This window comes from Balaenoptera physalus, assembly GCF_965194825.1.
Source record: "Balaenoptera physalus genome assembly, chromosome: 16".
In the NCBI taxonomy this organism is placed as follows: domain Eukaryota; kingdom Metazoa; phylum Chordata; class Mammalia; order Artiodactyla; family Balaenopteridae; genus Balaenoptera; species Balaenoptera physalus.
The window spans coordinates 73,263,769-73,281,635 of NC_138898.1; the positions used below are offsets into that span (position 1 = coordinate 73,263,769).

Here is a 17,867-nt window from a genome sequence, read left to right on the forward strand (position 1 = left end):
ATGAGAGGGGCTAGACCCTGAAGGAAAACTGGAGAGCATGACTGGGACAAGGTGGAATGGGCGTTGAGAACATAAATAACAAACACAACAGCCCAATTAGTATTTTCTTTTCAAGGGTAGCTAAAGGCATTACTAAATACACACATGCACACACATGTGCACACACCACATACACATGCACACAGACCTCTGCTTCCTGGGCCCTGAGTAGGGGATCAGGAATAATAATTTTATTCATGATCTCCTAATATAAGTGTTAAATCTTTGAACTAAAAAGAGAGAAGACATCTCCCATTTGCAGGGAGTCCAAAAGATGTAGGATGTAAGATACAGAGATAACAGGTATATAAGATTCTGGTCCATGAGATGTCTAAAGACAATGACCACAGTGTCCTCAAAAGATACCAAAAATGAGCTCTGGATTATATATTCAATGAATTCATTTAAAAAATTCCCTGAGGAATATGTCCAGCAGTGTGCCAAACACAGGAGACATTAGTGAGCTCGTCTTCACCCTCAGGGAGCTTGTAATCTAGTGCAGTGTTTCCCAAAATATAAGTAACATGTGCCCCATGATTTTTCAGTTGTGCACAGACACAGCATTAAATAACATCAAATTACTTAGTAAGAACATTATTCCCTTTCCTATTCTCTGTCAATCCTCCTGGTTACATAAAAGAAAAAGTCAAAGTTTGGTACTAATATGGTTTTACCAACCTTCCAGCACTGGCTAATCTCTGTGTTTAAAAGAAAATGCAGGAGCTTCCCCAGTGGCACAGTGGTTGAGAATCCACCTGCCAATGCAGGGGACACGGGTTCGATCCCTGGTCCGGGAAGATCCCACATGCCGCGGAGCAACTAAGTCCGTGAGCCACAACTACTGAGCCCACGTACCGCAACTACTGAAGCCCACGCGCCTAGAGCCCATGCTCCACAATGAGAGAAGCCACCTCAATGAGAAGCCCACTCACTGCAACAAAGAGTAGCCCCCGCTCGCCGCAACTAGAGAAAGCCTGCGTGCAGCAACGAAGACCCAACGCAGCCAAAAATAAATAAATTAAATAAAATAAAAATAAAAGAGAATGCAAGCCTCAGGCTAAGTGAATTTGGTAGTCCAGAGAACCTAGCTAGAATTTAATAATTTTATTTTCAATTTCATTTTATTTGTATGGTTCTCTTCTATGTAGAGCGAGTGACACTGATTTTCTACTTAAGGCTGTGGATACATACGTACATATATATATACATATATGCATATACTATTATATTACAAATATATTGTATTAATATATAATACATTGATTAAATAATATGTGATTCATATATATGAGTTAAAGAAGAAGTCAATATAAGGTAAAATATTAAGTAAATAGCAGTGCAGGTGCAGTGAACTTAGAGAAGGCTACAAAGGAAATATTCAGTGACAGTTTTAAGAAATCCTGGTCTAGTGGTCTCTATGATGAGTGATGCTGAGTTCCTAAAATTCAGTAGGAATACAGCAGCCCACCTAAGTATGCCTGCTTTTGCATGTCACTTCTGGGACCATTTCTCTGCTCTTATTCCTTGGATGACCCTTCCCCAGGTCAAGAAGCAAAGGGAAATTTTGGAGCTTTTTTTGCTTTCTTCACCGAAGGCGAATGATGTCAATGTGAAGGAGATGTGGTTAAGAGTATGGGCTTTGGCTTGATAAAATGTTAACATCTATAGAAAATCAATACTAGTTCTTATAGGAATTGGTTCTAGAGGTTTATGTGGTGTCTCACAGCCTTGGCCCACCTAAACACTGTCCAGGGGGCAGGTGCCTTTGTGCAGATCCCATCATTTCATTTCAAGTAGCAGATGTCTATCGCTGGTAAACAGAGTCTGATAGCACTAAACATTTGAATCACATTATGAACTGCTCTAGTCCACAAAGCAACCTTCTGATTATAGTTTGGCTTCTCACGTAGCTTATCTACATGGAGAGGCTGGAGAGGCTAGACAATTTGAATATCCGGCTGCATACCCAGTTGTAAGTCTCACTGGAAATCAATTAGCTTTCTGCTTTTATGTGTAAATCTTAGGAGTTTTGTTAATCCAGGTCTGCCCCTGATTAATAAATCCATTTTCTCTGTAATGACTAAGTAAAAAAAAAAAAAAGAGAGAGAGAGAGAGAGAGAGAGAGAATAGGCTTTGGAACAAGTACATTAGTTAGCTGTTGTTGCCTAAAAAACCACCTACAAATTTAGTGGCTTAAAACAGCTACAGTGTATTATTTCTAATGATTGCATGGTTTGAGTGGGTGATTCGTCCCCTGCTGTTTTAGAGTCACTCATGGAGCTGCGTTTAGCTGGTGGCTGGGAAGGGTTGGAAGTCCAAGATGGCCTCATCACAGATCTGGGGCTCTGGTAGGAGCTAGACTGGCTAGAAGGCTAGGACTTCACTCTCTCTGTATGCCTCTCATCATTGAATGGCCCAGCCCAAGGTTTTTTACAAGGCATCTGATTCCAAGGGCAAAAATGAAAGCTGCCGGGCTGTTGTGTGTTGGCCTGGAAGTCACACAGTGTCACTTTCACCACATTATATTGATCAAAATAAGCCACAGGCCAGCGCAGATTCTTTATGGGAAGAGTGGAAAACCAGAGGAGCACGCAGAGTGGTGTCATTGGGAATGGCAGAATAAAGATTTTTGAAATCTCCTCCTGCATAAAAGCAATGAGAACAGTGGCAAAATGGTCAAAATCAACTTTTTCAGAACTCTGGAAATTGACCTAATGCTAGTAACCATCCAGGGAGATTTAATTCAAGAAAAACAGCTGAATCTCAATAAGAACAGGAAGTTTTGTGGTGTTTTACCTGGCTCTATTCTCATTCTGGTCTCTTCAGCTCTGCAGTAGTCTTGAAGGCCACTGGTTAGAACAGGATTGGATCTCTTTCAAAGTCCCATTCTCATATTATTGTCAGTATTTTACCCATCTTGCAGTTCCCTGGAAAGCTTCCCTTGCACAACTTGTCTTTATTTGATCTGACTCAGTGATCATCCAGTGTGAGCAGCCCTTTACCCAGAGGCATTAGTTTAAAAAAAATCAGTGGCAATTGTTTGGCATTGTAGCTGCCTGAGCTAGCAATAAGGGAATTAAAATGGCACACTAGATAGTATCTATTTAACATAAATAGTAATACTCCCTAAACTGAACTACAGACTCAACACCATTCCTATCAAAATTCCAGCTGCATCCCCCCCTCTTTTTTTGCAGAAATTGACAAGCCAATCCTAAAATTCAGATGGAAATACAAGGGACCCAGAATAGCCAAAACAATTCTGAAAAGGAAGAAAAAAGTTGGAGGACTTATACTTCCTGATTTCAAAACTTACTACAAAGCTCCAGTAATCAGGAGAGTGTGATACCGGTATAAGGACAGATCAATGGAATAGAATCAGATGAAAACCAGAGACCAGAAAGTCAATGGGAGGCACAACAGTCCTCTCACAGATAGCTCCCTCTCTGTCTCTTTCTCCCTCCTTCCCTCACCTATCTCTGTCTCTATCTGTCTCCATCTCGCTCTGTCCTCTCTTGATCTGCCTTTCTCTGCAAGTCTACCTCATTCTCCTCTCTCTCAGCAGAGTGGCAGTGATGAGTGCATAGCTGAACATGCTACTCACTGCCCCCCCATCCCCTTACTACACACACACCTCCCTGGGTTACACACCCCCAGTCTAAGGGACCAGCAAATATGGTTCCCCAGTTCCAGATTCCCAGGAGAGAGAATGTAATTGGCTCAGCTTGGGCCAGGTGCCCAGGCCTGTCTCATGCAATCAGCTGAGACCAGGGATTGGGGTCATCAAGTACCGTCTTGGCCACTTAGATTTCTACTAGAAGGAGGGCTCTCTTCTTTGCTAAGTTAGAAGCGGAGCTGGGGAATAACACAGCCTTCATGATTCTCATCCTGAAGCACTTTCTGCAACACCTGTCATCCTCCCTCCCCCCCCAGGGATGCTGCATACAGTTGTTCAAGTTGTGCACTGCACAACCCTAGAGGGGACACAATTCACATCTTAGGCATCATAGATATGTATATTTGTTATGCCAGTTTTTTAAACATGGAAGTAAAAGAGTCTTAGGGAAGCAGAGGCTTCTAATTTTTAAAAAGTTGCTTAGATGGGCTAGGGATGGCCCTGCTTTCTCCACTTCTCTTGTTTTGGTCTCTTTGGTGAATGGGAAGAATTGGTGGTGGGAAGAAGCTACAGCAGACCTTGGCTCCAAGATCTGATCTATCATCTCCCCACAGGTGGGTGCATCCTTGTTTGCCAGCAATGTTGGAAGTGGACATTTCATTGGCCTGGCAGGGTCAGGTGCTGCTGCGGGTCTTTCTGTAACTGCTTATGAATTTAATGTACGTATGTTACCAGGGCATGGACAGCCCACCCTGTACCCAGTAGGTAGATCCCGGGGGGCAGTTGTATGCATGCTCTGCTCTTTCAAAAATAGAGTGGTGCTTTATGAAAAAACAAACAGGAATCATCAAGGGCACCCCTAGTTAACAAAAATCAGTTTGATCTGCAAGTCCCAGGCCTCCCTGTGTTTGTTTGATGGGAGCCCATAAGGCAAATATATGTGTGAAGAAGGCTCAGAATCTCTCCCGTGTGGATGCAGAAGATAGAAGGTTTTGTGGGACTGGAGGGTGTTTCTGTGTATTAGATATCAATTGCCCATGACGAAACTTTGTGGTTCAGTGGTTCTTGATCTTTCGCCACCCCACATATACCCAAGAGATAAGACACACTCTTCTATGTAGCAGGATGATTTTCACTTAGTGGGAAGGGATGCACTTATTAATAGTGATCTTCATCTTCATAATGGCTCACATTTTTTAAGCACTTACTCTGTGCCACAGACTTAAGTACACCACATACATCATCATATTACAGGATTCAATTACAGACTAGAACCAGACTGCTTGGGTTCACATCTGGGCTCTAAAACTTATAAGCTGTGTGACCTTGGGCAAGTTACTAGATCTCTCTGAGCCTCAGGTATAAAACAGAGATCATGATGGTACCTGCCATATCGAGTCATTGAGAGGATTAAATGAATTCATGCTTATAAAGTGTGCACAGGAATGCCTGTGTATCGTAAGTACTCAGTAAGCATCATCTCACTGATTTCCTTCCAACAACCCAGTGGGGGCAGTTACTCCCATTTCACAGGTGAGAAAAATGAGTCTCAGAGACCTGTGTAAACTCTTCCAGCATCACCAGCTACTCATCAGGGTGGCCTGCCTGAACTCACAGGCTTGATTTAAGCCCAGCCCAAGGAGGGGAGGGAACACAAGGGGACGAAGGGGGTCATGCAAGGTTTAGGGCACACAACACTGGGAGCCACGAAGAGCTTCTAGTTCCATTCTGCCCCACTTCATCCCTGTGTCCTATTTAAACATGAAAATGTGACAGCCCAGGGAAGGTGAGCTACTCAGTAAGTAAGAGATGGGACCAGAGGCAGGTGAGGCCGGGTTCCATCTGGACACAGGGAAAGCCATATTGGCACCGCAGTGTGGGCGGAGCTGAACCCTGATTCTGCTTTCTCGGGCAGGGCTTATTTTCCGTGCTGATGTTGGCCTGGATCTTCCTGCCTATCTACATCGCTGGTCAGGTGAGTCTGAGGGGGGTTGGGGTGCCATGGAATAGGAAGACCCTTTGGGAGGGTCAGCTTTGCATTCCCTCCCTCCCACCAGCATCCTTCCCTCCCTCCTGCCTGTGGACATCCATTATACCAGCGGTCCCCAAATTTTTTTTTTAAATATTTATTTATTTATTTATTTTGGGCTGCATTGGGTCTTCGATGCTGCGCACGGGCTTTTCTCCAGCTGCGGCGAGCGGGGGCCACTCTCCGTTGCAGTGCGTTTGGCACCAGGGACTGGTTTTGTGGAAGGCAGTTTTTCCACGGAAGGGGGCATGGTGGGGATGGGTCAGGCGGTAACGTGAACGATGGTTCAGGCAGTAATGCGAGCAATGGTCCAGGAGGTAATGCGAGCGATGGGGAGCCATGCGGAGCGGCAGATGAAGCTACGATGGGTCGGCCGCTGCTCACCTCCTGCTGTGCGGCCCGGTTCCTAATGGGCCTCGGACCGGTACTGGTCTGCGGCCCGGGGGTTGGGGGCCTCTGCGTTAGTCCCTAAGAGGTCCCAGCATTAGTGTGGGATGATGCACAGCTGAGACAATTAGGGACCCTGTCCTTAGCATTTCCCACCTGGTAATGGACATCAGAGATACATGGGGGGCAGGGGCTTTCGGAAGCTGGAAGAAACGTAGGCTCAAAAAAATTTTTTAAATGCCAAAACACAAATGTAAAAATCACAGTCTTTTCTAAATGTTTAAGCCACAACATATTACTGCTTTTAACATACACACACACAGACACAAATACACACACACGATTCAGTGATTATTTTTCTTCCTTTGCACCGAAAACCATAATAATTATTTCTGGCTGATGTGATATGTCAAAATTTTTGTTACAAAATAATGCTGCTTTAGACTTTTTGAAAAAAAAAAGTAGTTAAAAAAAATCACTTCTAGGGACTTCCCTGGCAGTCCAGTGGTTAAGACTCCGTGCATCCAATGCAGGAGGCGCAGGTTCGATCCCTGGTGGGGGAACTAGGATCCTACATGCTGTGCTGTGCAGCCAAAAAATAAAATCAAAAAATAAACTTAGGGGCTTCCCTGGTGGCACAGTGGTTGAGAATCTGCCTGCCAATGCAGGGGACACGGGTTCGAGCCCTGGTCTGGGAAGATCCCACATGCCGCGGAGCAACTGGGCCCGTGAGCCACAATGACTGAGCCTGCGCGTCTGGAGCCTGTGCTCCGCAACAAGAGAGGCCACGATAGTGAGAGGCCCGCGCACCGCGATGAAGAGTGGCCCCCGCTTGCCACAACTAGAGAAAGCCCTCGCACAGAAACGAAGACCCAACACAGCCATAAATAAGTAAATAAATAAAATTTAAAAAATAAAATAAAATAAAAAATAAACTTAAAAATCACCTGTGATCTTACTGACAGCTTTCTGTCATTCATACCATCTAGACTTAATTCTGTTTTAGACATTCTACTACACAGGGCAAGATCATACAATATCATAGTGTTATTCATCAAGCAATAACTGATTTTAACTTTTTATTACAGAAATTAAAAAAAATACACAAAGTGGAAAGAACTACTTAATGATCAGAGAAATCATTGAAAAAAAAAATCACTCTGTACCAGAAGTAGTGCAATCTTATGCAAAGGGCAGTGATGTAGGGATAAATAACCTCACTTGGAGAGGATACTGAGTCTAAAAGCACGGTTTTTGGTGACTGGGGGCCTGGGTCTGCCCATACCCGCCTGTGATTAGCTCCCACACAGACAAAATCTCTGGGATAGAACAACACTGACTGCGACTGAGGATCTCTGGGCCAAAGCATCAGCAGATATTTCTTGAGCACCTAGTATAGGAAAGAGCAAAGGATGGTGGAGATGCAGGTTAATTCATGGGTAGGGTGGCCAGATGTTCTCAGCTGATGGTTTCCATTTTCCCTGGGAAGTAGAAGACAGTGTCATTTGCTGAATGAGGAAGGAATTTGTGTGGTCGAAGGTTAATGAGAGGCATGAAGAATTGAAATGACTTCTATAGTTTGTAATAGAAATACCTGTGGGCAACCACAGTATCGCTCATTAGGGGACTGGGCATCTGTACTGTGGATATCATGCTGTGAAAAGGGCTGAAACTGACAGAGTTGTGCTGCTGTGAAAGAATCTCCAAGCTCTGTTGTTCAATAAAAAATTCCTGTGGCTCTAGACATTCTTTGGACAACATCTTATTCAGAGAGAAGATTAAGCCCATATTAGATAATAAATGCCAGAGTGCTGAAAAAAGATTAAAAGCTACCCAATCTATTTTTATTGGGCAATAAAATAAACACAGAGAAAAGTGGTAAAACACAAATGTGCAGCTTAACAAACTACTGTAAAATGAACACCCAGATCAAGACACAAAATAGGGACTTCCCTGGTGGTCCAGTGGTTAAGACTCCGTGCTTCCACTGCAGGGGGCACGGGTTCAATCTCAGGTCAGGGAAGTTCCACATGCTGCATGGGGTGGCCAAAAAAAAAAAGACACAAAATATAACATTCCCCCACGTGCCTTTAGCAGATCACGATGCCTTCCTTTCACAGTGACTTTCACTGGACTCACTTCTTTTTTTTTTTTTGGGGGGGGGGTTTATTTATTTATTTATTTATTTATGGCTGTGTTGGGTCTTTGTTTCTGTGCGAGGGCTTTCTCTAATTGCGGCAAGTGGGGACCACTCTTCATCGCGGTGCGCGGGCCTCTCACTATCGCGGCCTCTCTTGTTGAGGAGCACAGGCTCCAGACGCGCAGGCTCAGTCATTGTGGCTCATGGGCCCAGTTGCTCTGCGGCATGTGGGATCTTCCCAGACCAGGGCTCGAACCCGTGTCCCCTGCATTGGCAGGCAGATTCCCAACCACTGCGCCACAAGGGAAGCCCTGGACTCACTTCTTTACTTTTCTTCACAGTTTCAATTGGGCATACCTAAACAAGATGGTTTAATTGTACTTTTTTGGAATGAAATATACATGGAATTGGGGGGGTTACATTCTTTCCTTGCATGTAGCTGGTGTGTTAATTTCCATTGCTATGTAGTATTCTGTAGTTGACTATACCCCAATATATTTGTCTATTCTTTTGTTCGTGGGCATTTAGGTTGTTCCTAATGTTGGCCTATGATAGACAACGCTGCTGTGAACATTTTTATACGTGTCCTGATGCACATAAACAAGGCTGCTCCTAATGTTAGCCTATGATGGACAATGCTGCTGTGAACATTTTTATACAAGTGTCCTGATGCATATAAACATGCATTTCTGGAGAAAATCTACCTATAAGTGGAATTTCTGGGTCATTGGATGTGTTTATCTGGCTTTACTAGATATTACCAAACTTTTTCCCAAAGTAGCTCTGTCAGTTTATACTCTCACCAGCAGTGTATGCAAATTCCCTTTGCTCCATTGCTCCACATCCTTGCCAACACTTGGTATTTTCCAACTTTAAAATTCTTGCCATTTTGGTGGGTGTGTTGTAATGTCTCACTGTGCTTTCCTTTTTTTTTTTTTTTCTTAAATATTTATTTATTTCTTTATTTTATTTTTGGCTGCATCAGGTCTTAGTTGCGGCACATGGGATCTTCACTGCAGCATGTGGGATCCTCTGCTGTGGTGCACGGGCTCCTCATTGCAGCACATGGGCTTCTCTCTAGTTGTGGTGCATGGGCTCAGTAGTTGCAGCGTGCGGGCTTGGTTGCCCCGTGCGGGCTTGGTTGCCCCACAACATGTGGGATCTTAGTTCCCCAACCAGGGGTCTCCTGCATTGGAAGGCAGATTCTTAACCACTGGATCACCAGGGAAGTCCCCCTCACTGTTCTTTCCATTGGCAATTCTGTTTATATATTTTCTGGCCATTTGGATTTTCTCTTTAGGGAAGTAACTTGTCTAGGACTTTTGCCAACTTTTCTATTATGTTATATAGCTTCTTCTTATTGATAGAAGCTCTTTATACATTCTGGAAACAAGCCCTTAGGGTGATTATAGGTGTTGCAAATATCTTTTCCCCCCCTACTCTGTGGGACCCACCCTACTCTCTAACCACCAGTTTACTCCTGTCAGTTCATTCATTTATTTGTTCATTGAAGAAGCATTTATTGAGCTGAATGCCAACTGCATTCCAAGCACTGGTCCAGCAGTTCCTCATCCTCACCAGGTTCTCTACGTCCTCAGCCCATTACAGTGCTTTCCCCTCTTGTTGGAAAGTTTTCCTTTTCCTTTGTGGTTCGGTTAACTCCTATCATCTATCCAAATCCTACTTCAAGCAACTATTCCTCCAGGAAGCCCTTTCTGACCTCTCTGATTAGGTGAAGTCTCCCCCTTCATTGTGTTTGCCATAGTTGCCGTTTTGCATTTGCTTGTGTGATTATTAAATTAATACGCCTCTCCCATTAGACTGTGTGTTTTTCCCACTATACTTTCTCAACATCAGCAGTAGTAACATTTGGGGGAGGATGATTCTTTGTTGTGTGTTTTTATGCAGGTGTGAGGGATGGGGTAGTCTGTTCATTGTAGGATGTTTGCAACATCCCCGATCTCTATCCACTAGATGCCAATAGCACCCCCCCAAACTGTGGCAGCTGCAGTGTCTCCCGACATTGCCAAATGTTCCCTGGGGAGGTATGAAATCTCTTCCTTCCATTGAGAGCCACTGCCCTAGACTGTGTGTCTCTCCCATTAGACTGTAAGCTCCAGGAGGGCAAGAACTATCTCTGTTTTCTCCCAGTGTCTAGAATAGTGCCTGATACATAGTAGATATTTGAAAAATATCTGTTGAAATTACTCAGTAGCAGGGTCCATGATTTCAGAAGGAAGTGAAATGAAGGATGAGCTCACACCCAAAAGAAGAGGCACCAATTAGGGACTGAAAGTCTTGGTCAGGTCCCAAAGCCGGGGTCATCAGAGTCAGCAAACGAAAGGGTTGCATTGATGAAAATTTGGGGTTTCGGAGGTGAATGGGGTCCAGGAGATGATGAGGTTTGGATGTTGGCCGGAGAAATGGGTTGCTGGAGTGGAAATGCCCATCTGTTAAACAAACTAAGACACTGTACAAGACGTCCCAGTGGGCGCTCCTCACTGTCCTTGAAGCTGCTTCCAGACTCGGGGAAAGTCTAGAAAGAGGGGAAGACAGTGAAGGAGCTGAATTCTCATTGGCTGCTGGACAGCGTTCCCGGGAGGCTTGGGGTGGGCGGAAGCTGCTATGGCCGGATGGCATGGGTTTCCGAGGAAGAGGGAGGGGTTTTATATGAGGACCGAGTGTGGCGTCTGGACATGATTCAAGGGAGAGTAAGAGAGATGCTGAAGTTCCCTCACTGCCCTCCACCCCCAGGAGATGAGGGGTCACCAGACCGAGGAACCTGGGCGGTCCTCCCTCAGGGCAGTCGTCATTGGCTGCATTTATTTCCTGTAAACATTCACCCAGCAACACTCAGAGGGTGGTTCCTGTGTTAACAGTCGTTCACCTCTCTGTCTCTGTCTCTTTCAGCCTTGCTTGCTGGCAAATTGCCTTCTTAGCTACTTTACGACAAACAGCCTAGGCTCTGCCTCCCATCTGTCAGCTAGCTTCACATTTCTCCCCAGAGTTTGATTTCTAGATACCAGTGCTGCTCGGCTTCTGATGACTTTCATGCCTCCTTCCTTTCTTAGCTCATTAGAAACTTCCTGCCTGTAGCAGGCTGCGCGGCTCTCTGTAGATCGTAATGGAGGACAACTGATAATAAAAGTTGTCAGCCAGTGATAGGCGTCTCGCTCCACAACAAGACCAGCTGGTGGTTGTCATTCACAGACGAGATAGCGAATCCTCTTGAGGAGCATCTTCCTTGGTCCACTTATCTGAATGGGCTGAAGTTCTCATGCACTCTCTCTAATTAGCTTTCATACCATCACCAAGAGTGTGTCCATTCAATACGGTTTGATTGAATCTCTCCATGTGTTATTCCCTGATAGAGTGTCAGAGCTCAGTGCAATGTGCTTCTGGAAAATCCCTGCTGTGTTTGCCTTGCAGCCAATCAGAGGGTTGAGGCAAGCCACTCATGAGGGTCAGAATCCCGAATTGCCCTTTTGGGGACAGGGGGAGGAAAGAGATGCTTCTTTTCTTTTTTTAAATTTTAAGGTGTCTGTTTATTCCTAGAGTTCAATTTTTTTGGCCAATATTTTATTATGAAAAAAATTTCAAACCTACATCAGTGTTGAAATAATTTTACACTGGACACCCTTATAGTCTTGAATACTGTACCCATGTTCTACTATTAACAACTTACCATTCTTGAATCAAGTCTGGCCATCCAGTCTCTCCCAGTCTCCACTCCCAGCTTCTTCTGCCTTCACAATCTGACCTTGGGATGCATGGTTTGCCATTTATCAGCTCATGGTCGGGTACCCATTAGTCTACTCCCTGGGTTAGACTAAGGAACACCCAAGCAGCAACAGCCTGGTCGAGGGGCTGCAAACATAATCATTACTCTTTTCCCTTCCAACATCCAGGACCTCATGGAAGAACAGTTGTGCATTTGAGGTTCCATTGTCTAGACATGGCATTGTCTCAACCCCCAAGTCTGTGGGTACAGTGAGGAGACTGGGCAAGGACATGCTATCCCCAAAGAAAAGTGCCACCCAAATAATGGTTCTCCTCGGTATGGCTCAACCCCTGGGGTGCCCTATATGGTAATGGCACCTAGCTTTGGCCCACCCATCTGGACCTAATTCAGTGCTTCCCTGGTTTCTCTGCTGTCTCTGGATTCTCTGCTCCTGGTAACGTGACTGAAGGGTTACATGAGAGCAACTTCCCCAAAGGTTAGAACATGGACAAATGGAGATGCTTGAGATGAGTTTAGGTGTTAGACATGGAGCCAACTACACTGAATCACCTGGCGAACTTATTTCCTCTTCCATCATCTTTCAGTGAGCTCAAGGGTAAAGTCGCATGTTGGTGTTAGTGAGCATTTAACACCTGTTCAACACTTTTCCTGACAACTTCTTTTTTTTTTTTGTAAAAGAAAGAATGAGTAGGCTCTGGGCCCAGGGTTTTTGGTGTGCAAGAGGAAGTTGCCAGGAAAGAATAGAACATGAATGAGTTATTTTATTATCCATGTGCGTATTTTTGCTGTTCCCTTAAGTTTAGGATTGATTTTTCATTTACAGTGGTGATTTGAAGTTTTCTTTTTAGATAAGTTTACTTCAATATAAACATGAGTGGGTTTAAAGAAAAACATTAAGTTTTATAATAGTAACATCTATATTAATAAGTTTTATGTAATAACATTAATAACACAGGAGAGGGCAAAAATTGGGGTGGCGTATACATTTGGGATATATGATAGTTGGATACATAACTCTGCACAGAACCCCGGTCCATCCTCACCCCACCCCTTTGTTCCCATTTTCTCCTCTCTTTTAAGTCTCCCATTGAGAATCCCAAGAAGACCATCTGTGCTTCTGAGTTTGGGGAGAAGTGGGGAGGGGGAAGAAGGGCTGTTGGGTGGCAAGATCTCAATTCTGGTCCCCAGGTCACCACGATGCCAGAATACCTAAGGAAACGCTTTGGCGGCAACAGGATCCCCATCATCCTGGCTGTGCTCTACCTGTTTATCTACATCTTCACCAAGATCTCGGTAAGGTGGGGACACAGCCTGGTGAGAAGCTCAGCTGGTGGTGTCCCTCCCCATCCACTTTCTCCTCCTATTGAGGAAGCTTCTGGGAGGTTCAAGGAAGATGGGAGGGGAGGGGGCAAAAGCTCAGCAGGGGCAGAGGAAGTACGGGAAAAAGGTAGAGGAAAGGACTCCTCCCCCTTCTCCTGCCAAAGCTTCTTCAGCAACATCTTGGGATGGTGCCCATCACTGAATGGGACTCGGAGAGCCCTCAGGTAGGTCTGTCATCTTCCTCCTGGGATCAGGCAGTTATCAACTATTAATCATACGTGTGATGGTCCACTGAGCCTGCCCCACCCTGACGTTTGGATGGGCAGATCTTCTGGAAAGCAGCCAAGAGCAGATGCTTTGCAACCTCCAGTACGTGCTGCTCAGCCTGACTCACACTGATGCCCTCTTTTCTTCCATCTGGAGCTGGGGGGAACCTTGTCCTATGTGGGGGAGGGGGGTGGGCAGAGGAATTCCATTCAATTCAAACAACAATAACTGACTCTGTGTCAGCTCCAGATGTGAAAGGCAGAAGGGCAATGCTCGCTCTCATTCTGGTAGGAAGCTACAGATGTGGGGAAACCTTCCCAAGGAAAGTTACATCTGAGGAGGCTGTAGAGAAAGGGGGATTGGCATTCCAGAGGGCTGGACAGAATAAGGGAAACAGGGTGTATTTCAGTGTGTCTGGAGAACTGGGAGCATGAAGTGAGTAAAGAAAATGAGGTCAAGTGGCAGGCAAACCATGAAGGACCTGGTATACAGCTCTAACTTATTTGGACATTATCTTGGGGGCAGTAGGGAGCTACTGAAGAGTTTTGATGAGGATGAGATGATCATGATGGTATTTGATAAAGGCTGCAGTGTGGAGGATGGAGAGTAGGCAGATCAAGAATAGAAGCAGGAAGACGACTCAGGAGCTTGTATTAACCCAGTGAAGGGGTCTCAAACATAATCACCCACAGGGCTCCCGTTTGAGACCCCTGATCTAGGAAGAGATGAAGAAAAGACATCATATGATGTTTCTGTGTTTGCCAGAATCAAGGCTAGGGCCTGAGCCTGGGGAAACTGTGCTAAAACGTCCATTCATTCATTCACCCATCAACTTCATGTCTCTCCAGGTAGACATGTATGCAGGTGCCATCTTCATTCAGCAGTCTTTGCAGCTAAATCTGTACCTGGCCATAGTTGGGCTGCTGGTCATCACAGCTCTATACACTGTTGCAGGTACGACTGAACAAGGGGTGATTCTGGGAGAGGTGGTGGGCAGGGGCTGTGGGCCACCCTGTCTTTTCCTGGCTTGTCTTCTGATGTTCCAGTGTGCCAAGACCATGTCTTCATGAACCCTCAGTCCATCACCCCAGATAATATGATTTCTCTTGGTCATTGTCCAAAGGAAGAGGGATGCCTGATAGAAGGGAGGATTTAAAAAGGTACCACAACTGCATAAAGCTATTTTCCATTTATTTATTCAAGAACTATTCATTAGAACCTACTAACTGCTGAGCATGTGTATTCACACACACTATACAAAGCTAGACCATAAACCACTGCAATTCTGGAGCCTGAGGCCGGGGAGCCTCAACTTTCCCCCTCAGACTTGCATCCCAGAAGAGTGGCTGGTGGAGTGCAGCACCTGGACATGTATCTGCTTTTGAGTATTCACCTTCTCATCTTCTGTTCCAGTTTCATCCTTCTCTACCTCCTCTTGGTGTAATTCATTCCACAAATTCTGTATCTATATCTATCTATGTATCACCTACTATATGCCAGGCATCGTGCTAGGAAATGGGGCATAGCAGTGAACAAGATAGACAAAATCTCTTTTTTTTTTTTTTTTGGCCGCACAGCTTGTGGGATCTTAGTTCACCCACCAGGGGTTGAACCCGGGCCCACCCGGGCGTTGAAAACACCCAGTCCTAACCACTGGACCACCAGGGAATTCCCATGACAGAAAAAATTTTTACTCCAGAGGAACTTCCATTCTAGTGGGGATGGGGAGACAGACAATGAACAAGGAAGCCAGTAAGTGATGTCAGAGTGTACTGTTATTACAAGATGGGGAATAATGGTGGGAGGATTCTTTTCCATCCAACGTTCAGGCAAGGCCTCTCTAAGGTGACATGTGGACCAGATTTAAATGAGATAAAGGGAAGACTCTGACATGAGAACCCGTGTTGTTTGTTTGAGGAATAGCAAGGCGGTCAGGGTGGCTAAAGCTGAGCGAGCACACGTGTTGAGGCTGAGTTTTGTCCAGCTTCGGGAGAGGCCACTCATAAAAGCTGGAGTGACAGTGGTGACGCCGGCATCGTGCTGTGCCACAGCCCTGATGGGAGGAGAAAGGAGTGGAGGAAAGGGCAGGCACCGGAGCCTCGAAGGAAATCAGATGAGCCTGGATTTAGTCCCAAATGCCGTGGAACACCACTGGAGGCTCTAGACAGAAGAGTGACCAGTTCTCAGAAATTCAAAAGCCCGCTGATGCAGAAAGATCTGGGCTGAGTTTTCAGCGCTAACAGAAGCCACGTGTCTGAGGCACAGGGAAAGGAAAGATTTAGTTGCAATTGCCAATCTATCTCTCTGTTTCCTTGTTTGGGGGTGTCTCCCCCATTAGAAGCTCCGAGGAGACAGGCAACATGCTGTTTTGTTTGCCTCTGTATCCCTACCACGTAGAACTAGGTTGGGCGCTCACCAGATGTTTGGTGAGTGATTGAATAAAATACTAGATGCAGTGCCTGGTAAGTGATAAATGCCCAATAAACATTAGTATAGAAACGTGGGTGGGTTTCAGTGGTACCAATCTTCAGGATCTCACCACACTCAGGCTGACTAATTGCCTGAGTGGGGCCAGCAGAGAATTGGGGCCAGATGCTAAGCCAGTTCTCTCTCCATTTGTGAGATGACCCTATTCCTGGGGCAAAGAAGGAGGAATCACAGAACAACACACCCACATGAATGTTTGTTTGGTTTTTTTAGTGTACTGTGACTTTACCTATGAGTAAATATGTTCATGTCAGATAAGTGTCCCTTCTCTGTAGGGAAAGAGGAAGGAGAAAAGGATAGGGAAGAGACTGGAAAGATTGTTTTGTCCAGATGCTGATGGATTTGCTACCATGATTGTCATTACAAAGATTTTTCTAGGTGGTGAGACCAATAAGAATCCACTGAGGCCAACCACTGAGACCCTCTTTGGGAAGCCTATTAGACTCCGAATACCTAGTACTCACATCCTTTTTCCAATGTTAAAATAAAGGTCTTCAGAGCTTGGGGACCATGGCCCAAGCATCACTTCCCATGTCAGTTAGAAATTACTGTGTAACTAACCACCTACCCCCCCATTAGGGAGTTAATGGTTTATTTCTGCCCACAATTCATTCCATGCGTTGCCTGGGTGGTTTTTCTGCTGTTCTCACCTGGCTCGGTTGAATTATATTAGTTAGATGGTACCTGGAACAGCTGGGTGGAACAAAATGGTCTCACTCAGGTGGCTGGTGGTTAGCTTGGCTGTCAGCTGGGCTTTCCTTCCAGGTGGCCCATCATGCTCCATGAGGCTAGACTGGGCTTCTTAAAGAAGCATAGTGTTCTCGGGGCAACACAAGAACAAGAGCAGGAACTGCAGGCCTCTTGAGGACCAGACTTGGAGCTGCACAACATCACTTCCACCGTATCTATTGGTTAAAGCAAGTCATTCAGCCAAACCGTATTTAAGAAGAAGAGAAATCAACTTCACCTCCACATGAAAGGAGCAGCAAAGCCACATTACAAAATGGGCAGGCACCTGGGAAGGAGATATTGTGGCCATCTTTGCAAACAATCAACACTAGGAACTCTCCCCCGTCAGGTCTTGAAATTCCAAGTTCCCTCTGCCACCCAGAGTAACTCCTCTCCACCAGGGTACCTGACCCTCACTTCAGTGCTCATCTTCCCACTAGGTGGCCTGGCTGCTGTGATCTACACGGATGCTCTACAGACTCTGATCATGCTTGTAGGAGCGCTCACCCTGATGGGCTACAGTAAGTGCGGTCCCAGGGTCATTTGGGTGGATGACAGCACCTCTCTCAAGCATGGACATCTGCTTTCATCACTGTTTCAAACCCAGCTGGGGATTCCTGCTTGAGGCATGGTAATTTTAGCTGGAAGAGAACTGTGCATATCATGGAAACTTACTGTTTTTTAAGGAAAAGTTAATAGATCCTCCTATGTTGACATGGATAAATAATTAAATAAACAAATAAAAGGGGGCAAAAGGAAAACTCTTCCTTACAGGAAAATTCCAATTAATAAATGAAGACAGACTGAGGGAAATAGAATATCACTATTAGAACACCACAGTCATAATTACTACAGACAAGATCCAATGATAAATGCTGCAGTCAGCGCATGAAAGTTTATGAAGAAATAAGATATTTGCTTGGTCTCAAAGTATCACGTCCAAAATATTTATTAACTACAAAGGTCAATATAGCCACCTTACAGTGGAAACACATGGCACGTGCCACTGTAACTAAGCGATCGAGGCATATTAACTGGTATTACAGTAATCAGACGTACCAATATGTAGCTCCCGATATGGAACACTAAGAAGGACACAGCATCACCTCTG

At 45.1% G+C, this 17,867-nt stretch overlaps 1 protein-coding gene and 1 long non-coding RNA gene across 3 annotated transcripts in view; one reads left to right on the forward strand and one right to left on the reverse strand.

Moving 5' to 3' along the window:
* LOC309645687 overlaps positions 1–17,867 on the reverse strand; it is a 702,435-nt gene that overhangs the window by 331,170 nt on the left and 353,398 nt on the right. The window lies entirely within an intron of this gene.
* SLC5A11 (solute carrier family 5 member 11) overlaps positions 1–17,867 on the forward strand; it is a 55,400-nt gene that overhangs the window by 16,874 nt on the left and 20,659 nt on the right. For both annotated transcript variants that reach the window (XM_082431042.1, XM_082431043.1), the window contains 5 exons: positions 4,270–4,374; positions 5,571–5,630; positions 13,142–13,246; positions 14,389–14,494; positions 17,197–17,277. In XM_082431042.1, the coding sequence (XP_082287168.1) occupies positions 4,270–4,374; positions 5,571–5,630; positions 13,142–13,246; positions 14,389–14,494; positions 17,197–17,277 (457 nt within the window). The remainder of the gene's footprint in view (positions 1–4,269; positions 4,375–5,570; positions 5,631–13,141; positions 13,247–14,388; positions 14,495–17,196; positions 17,278–17,867) is intronic.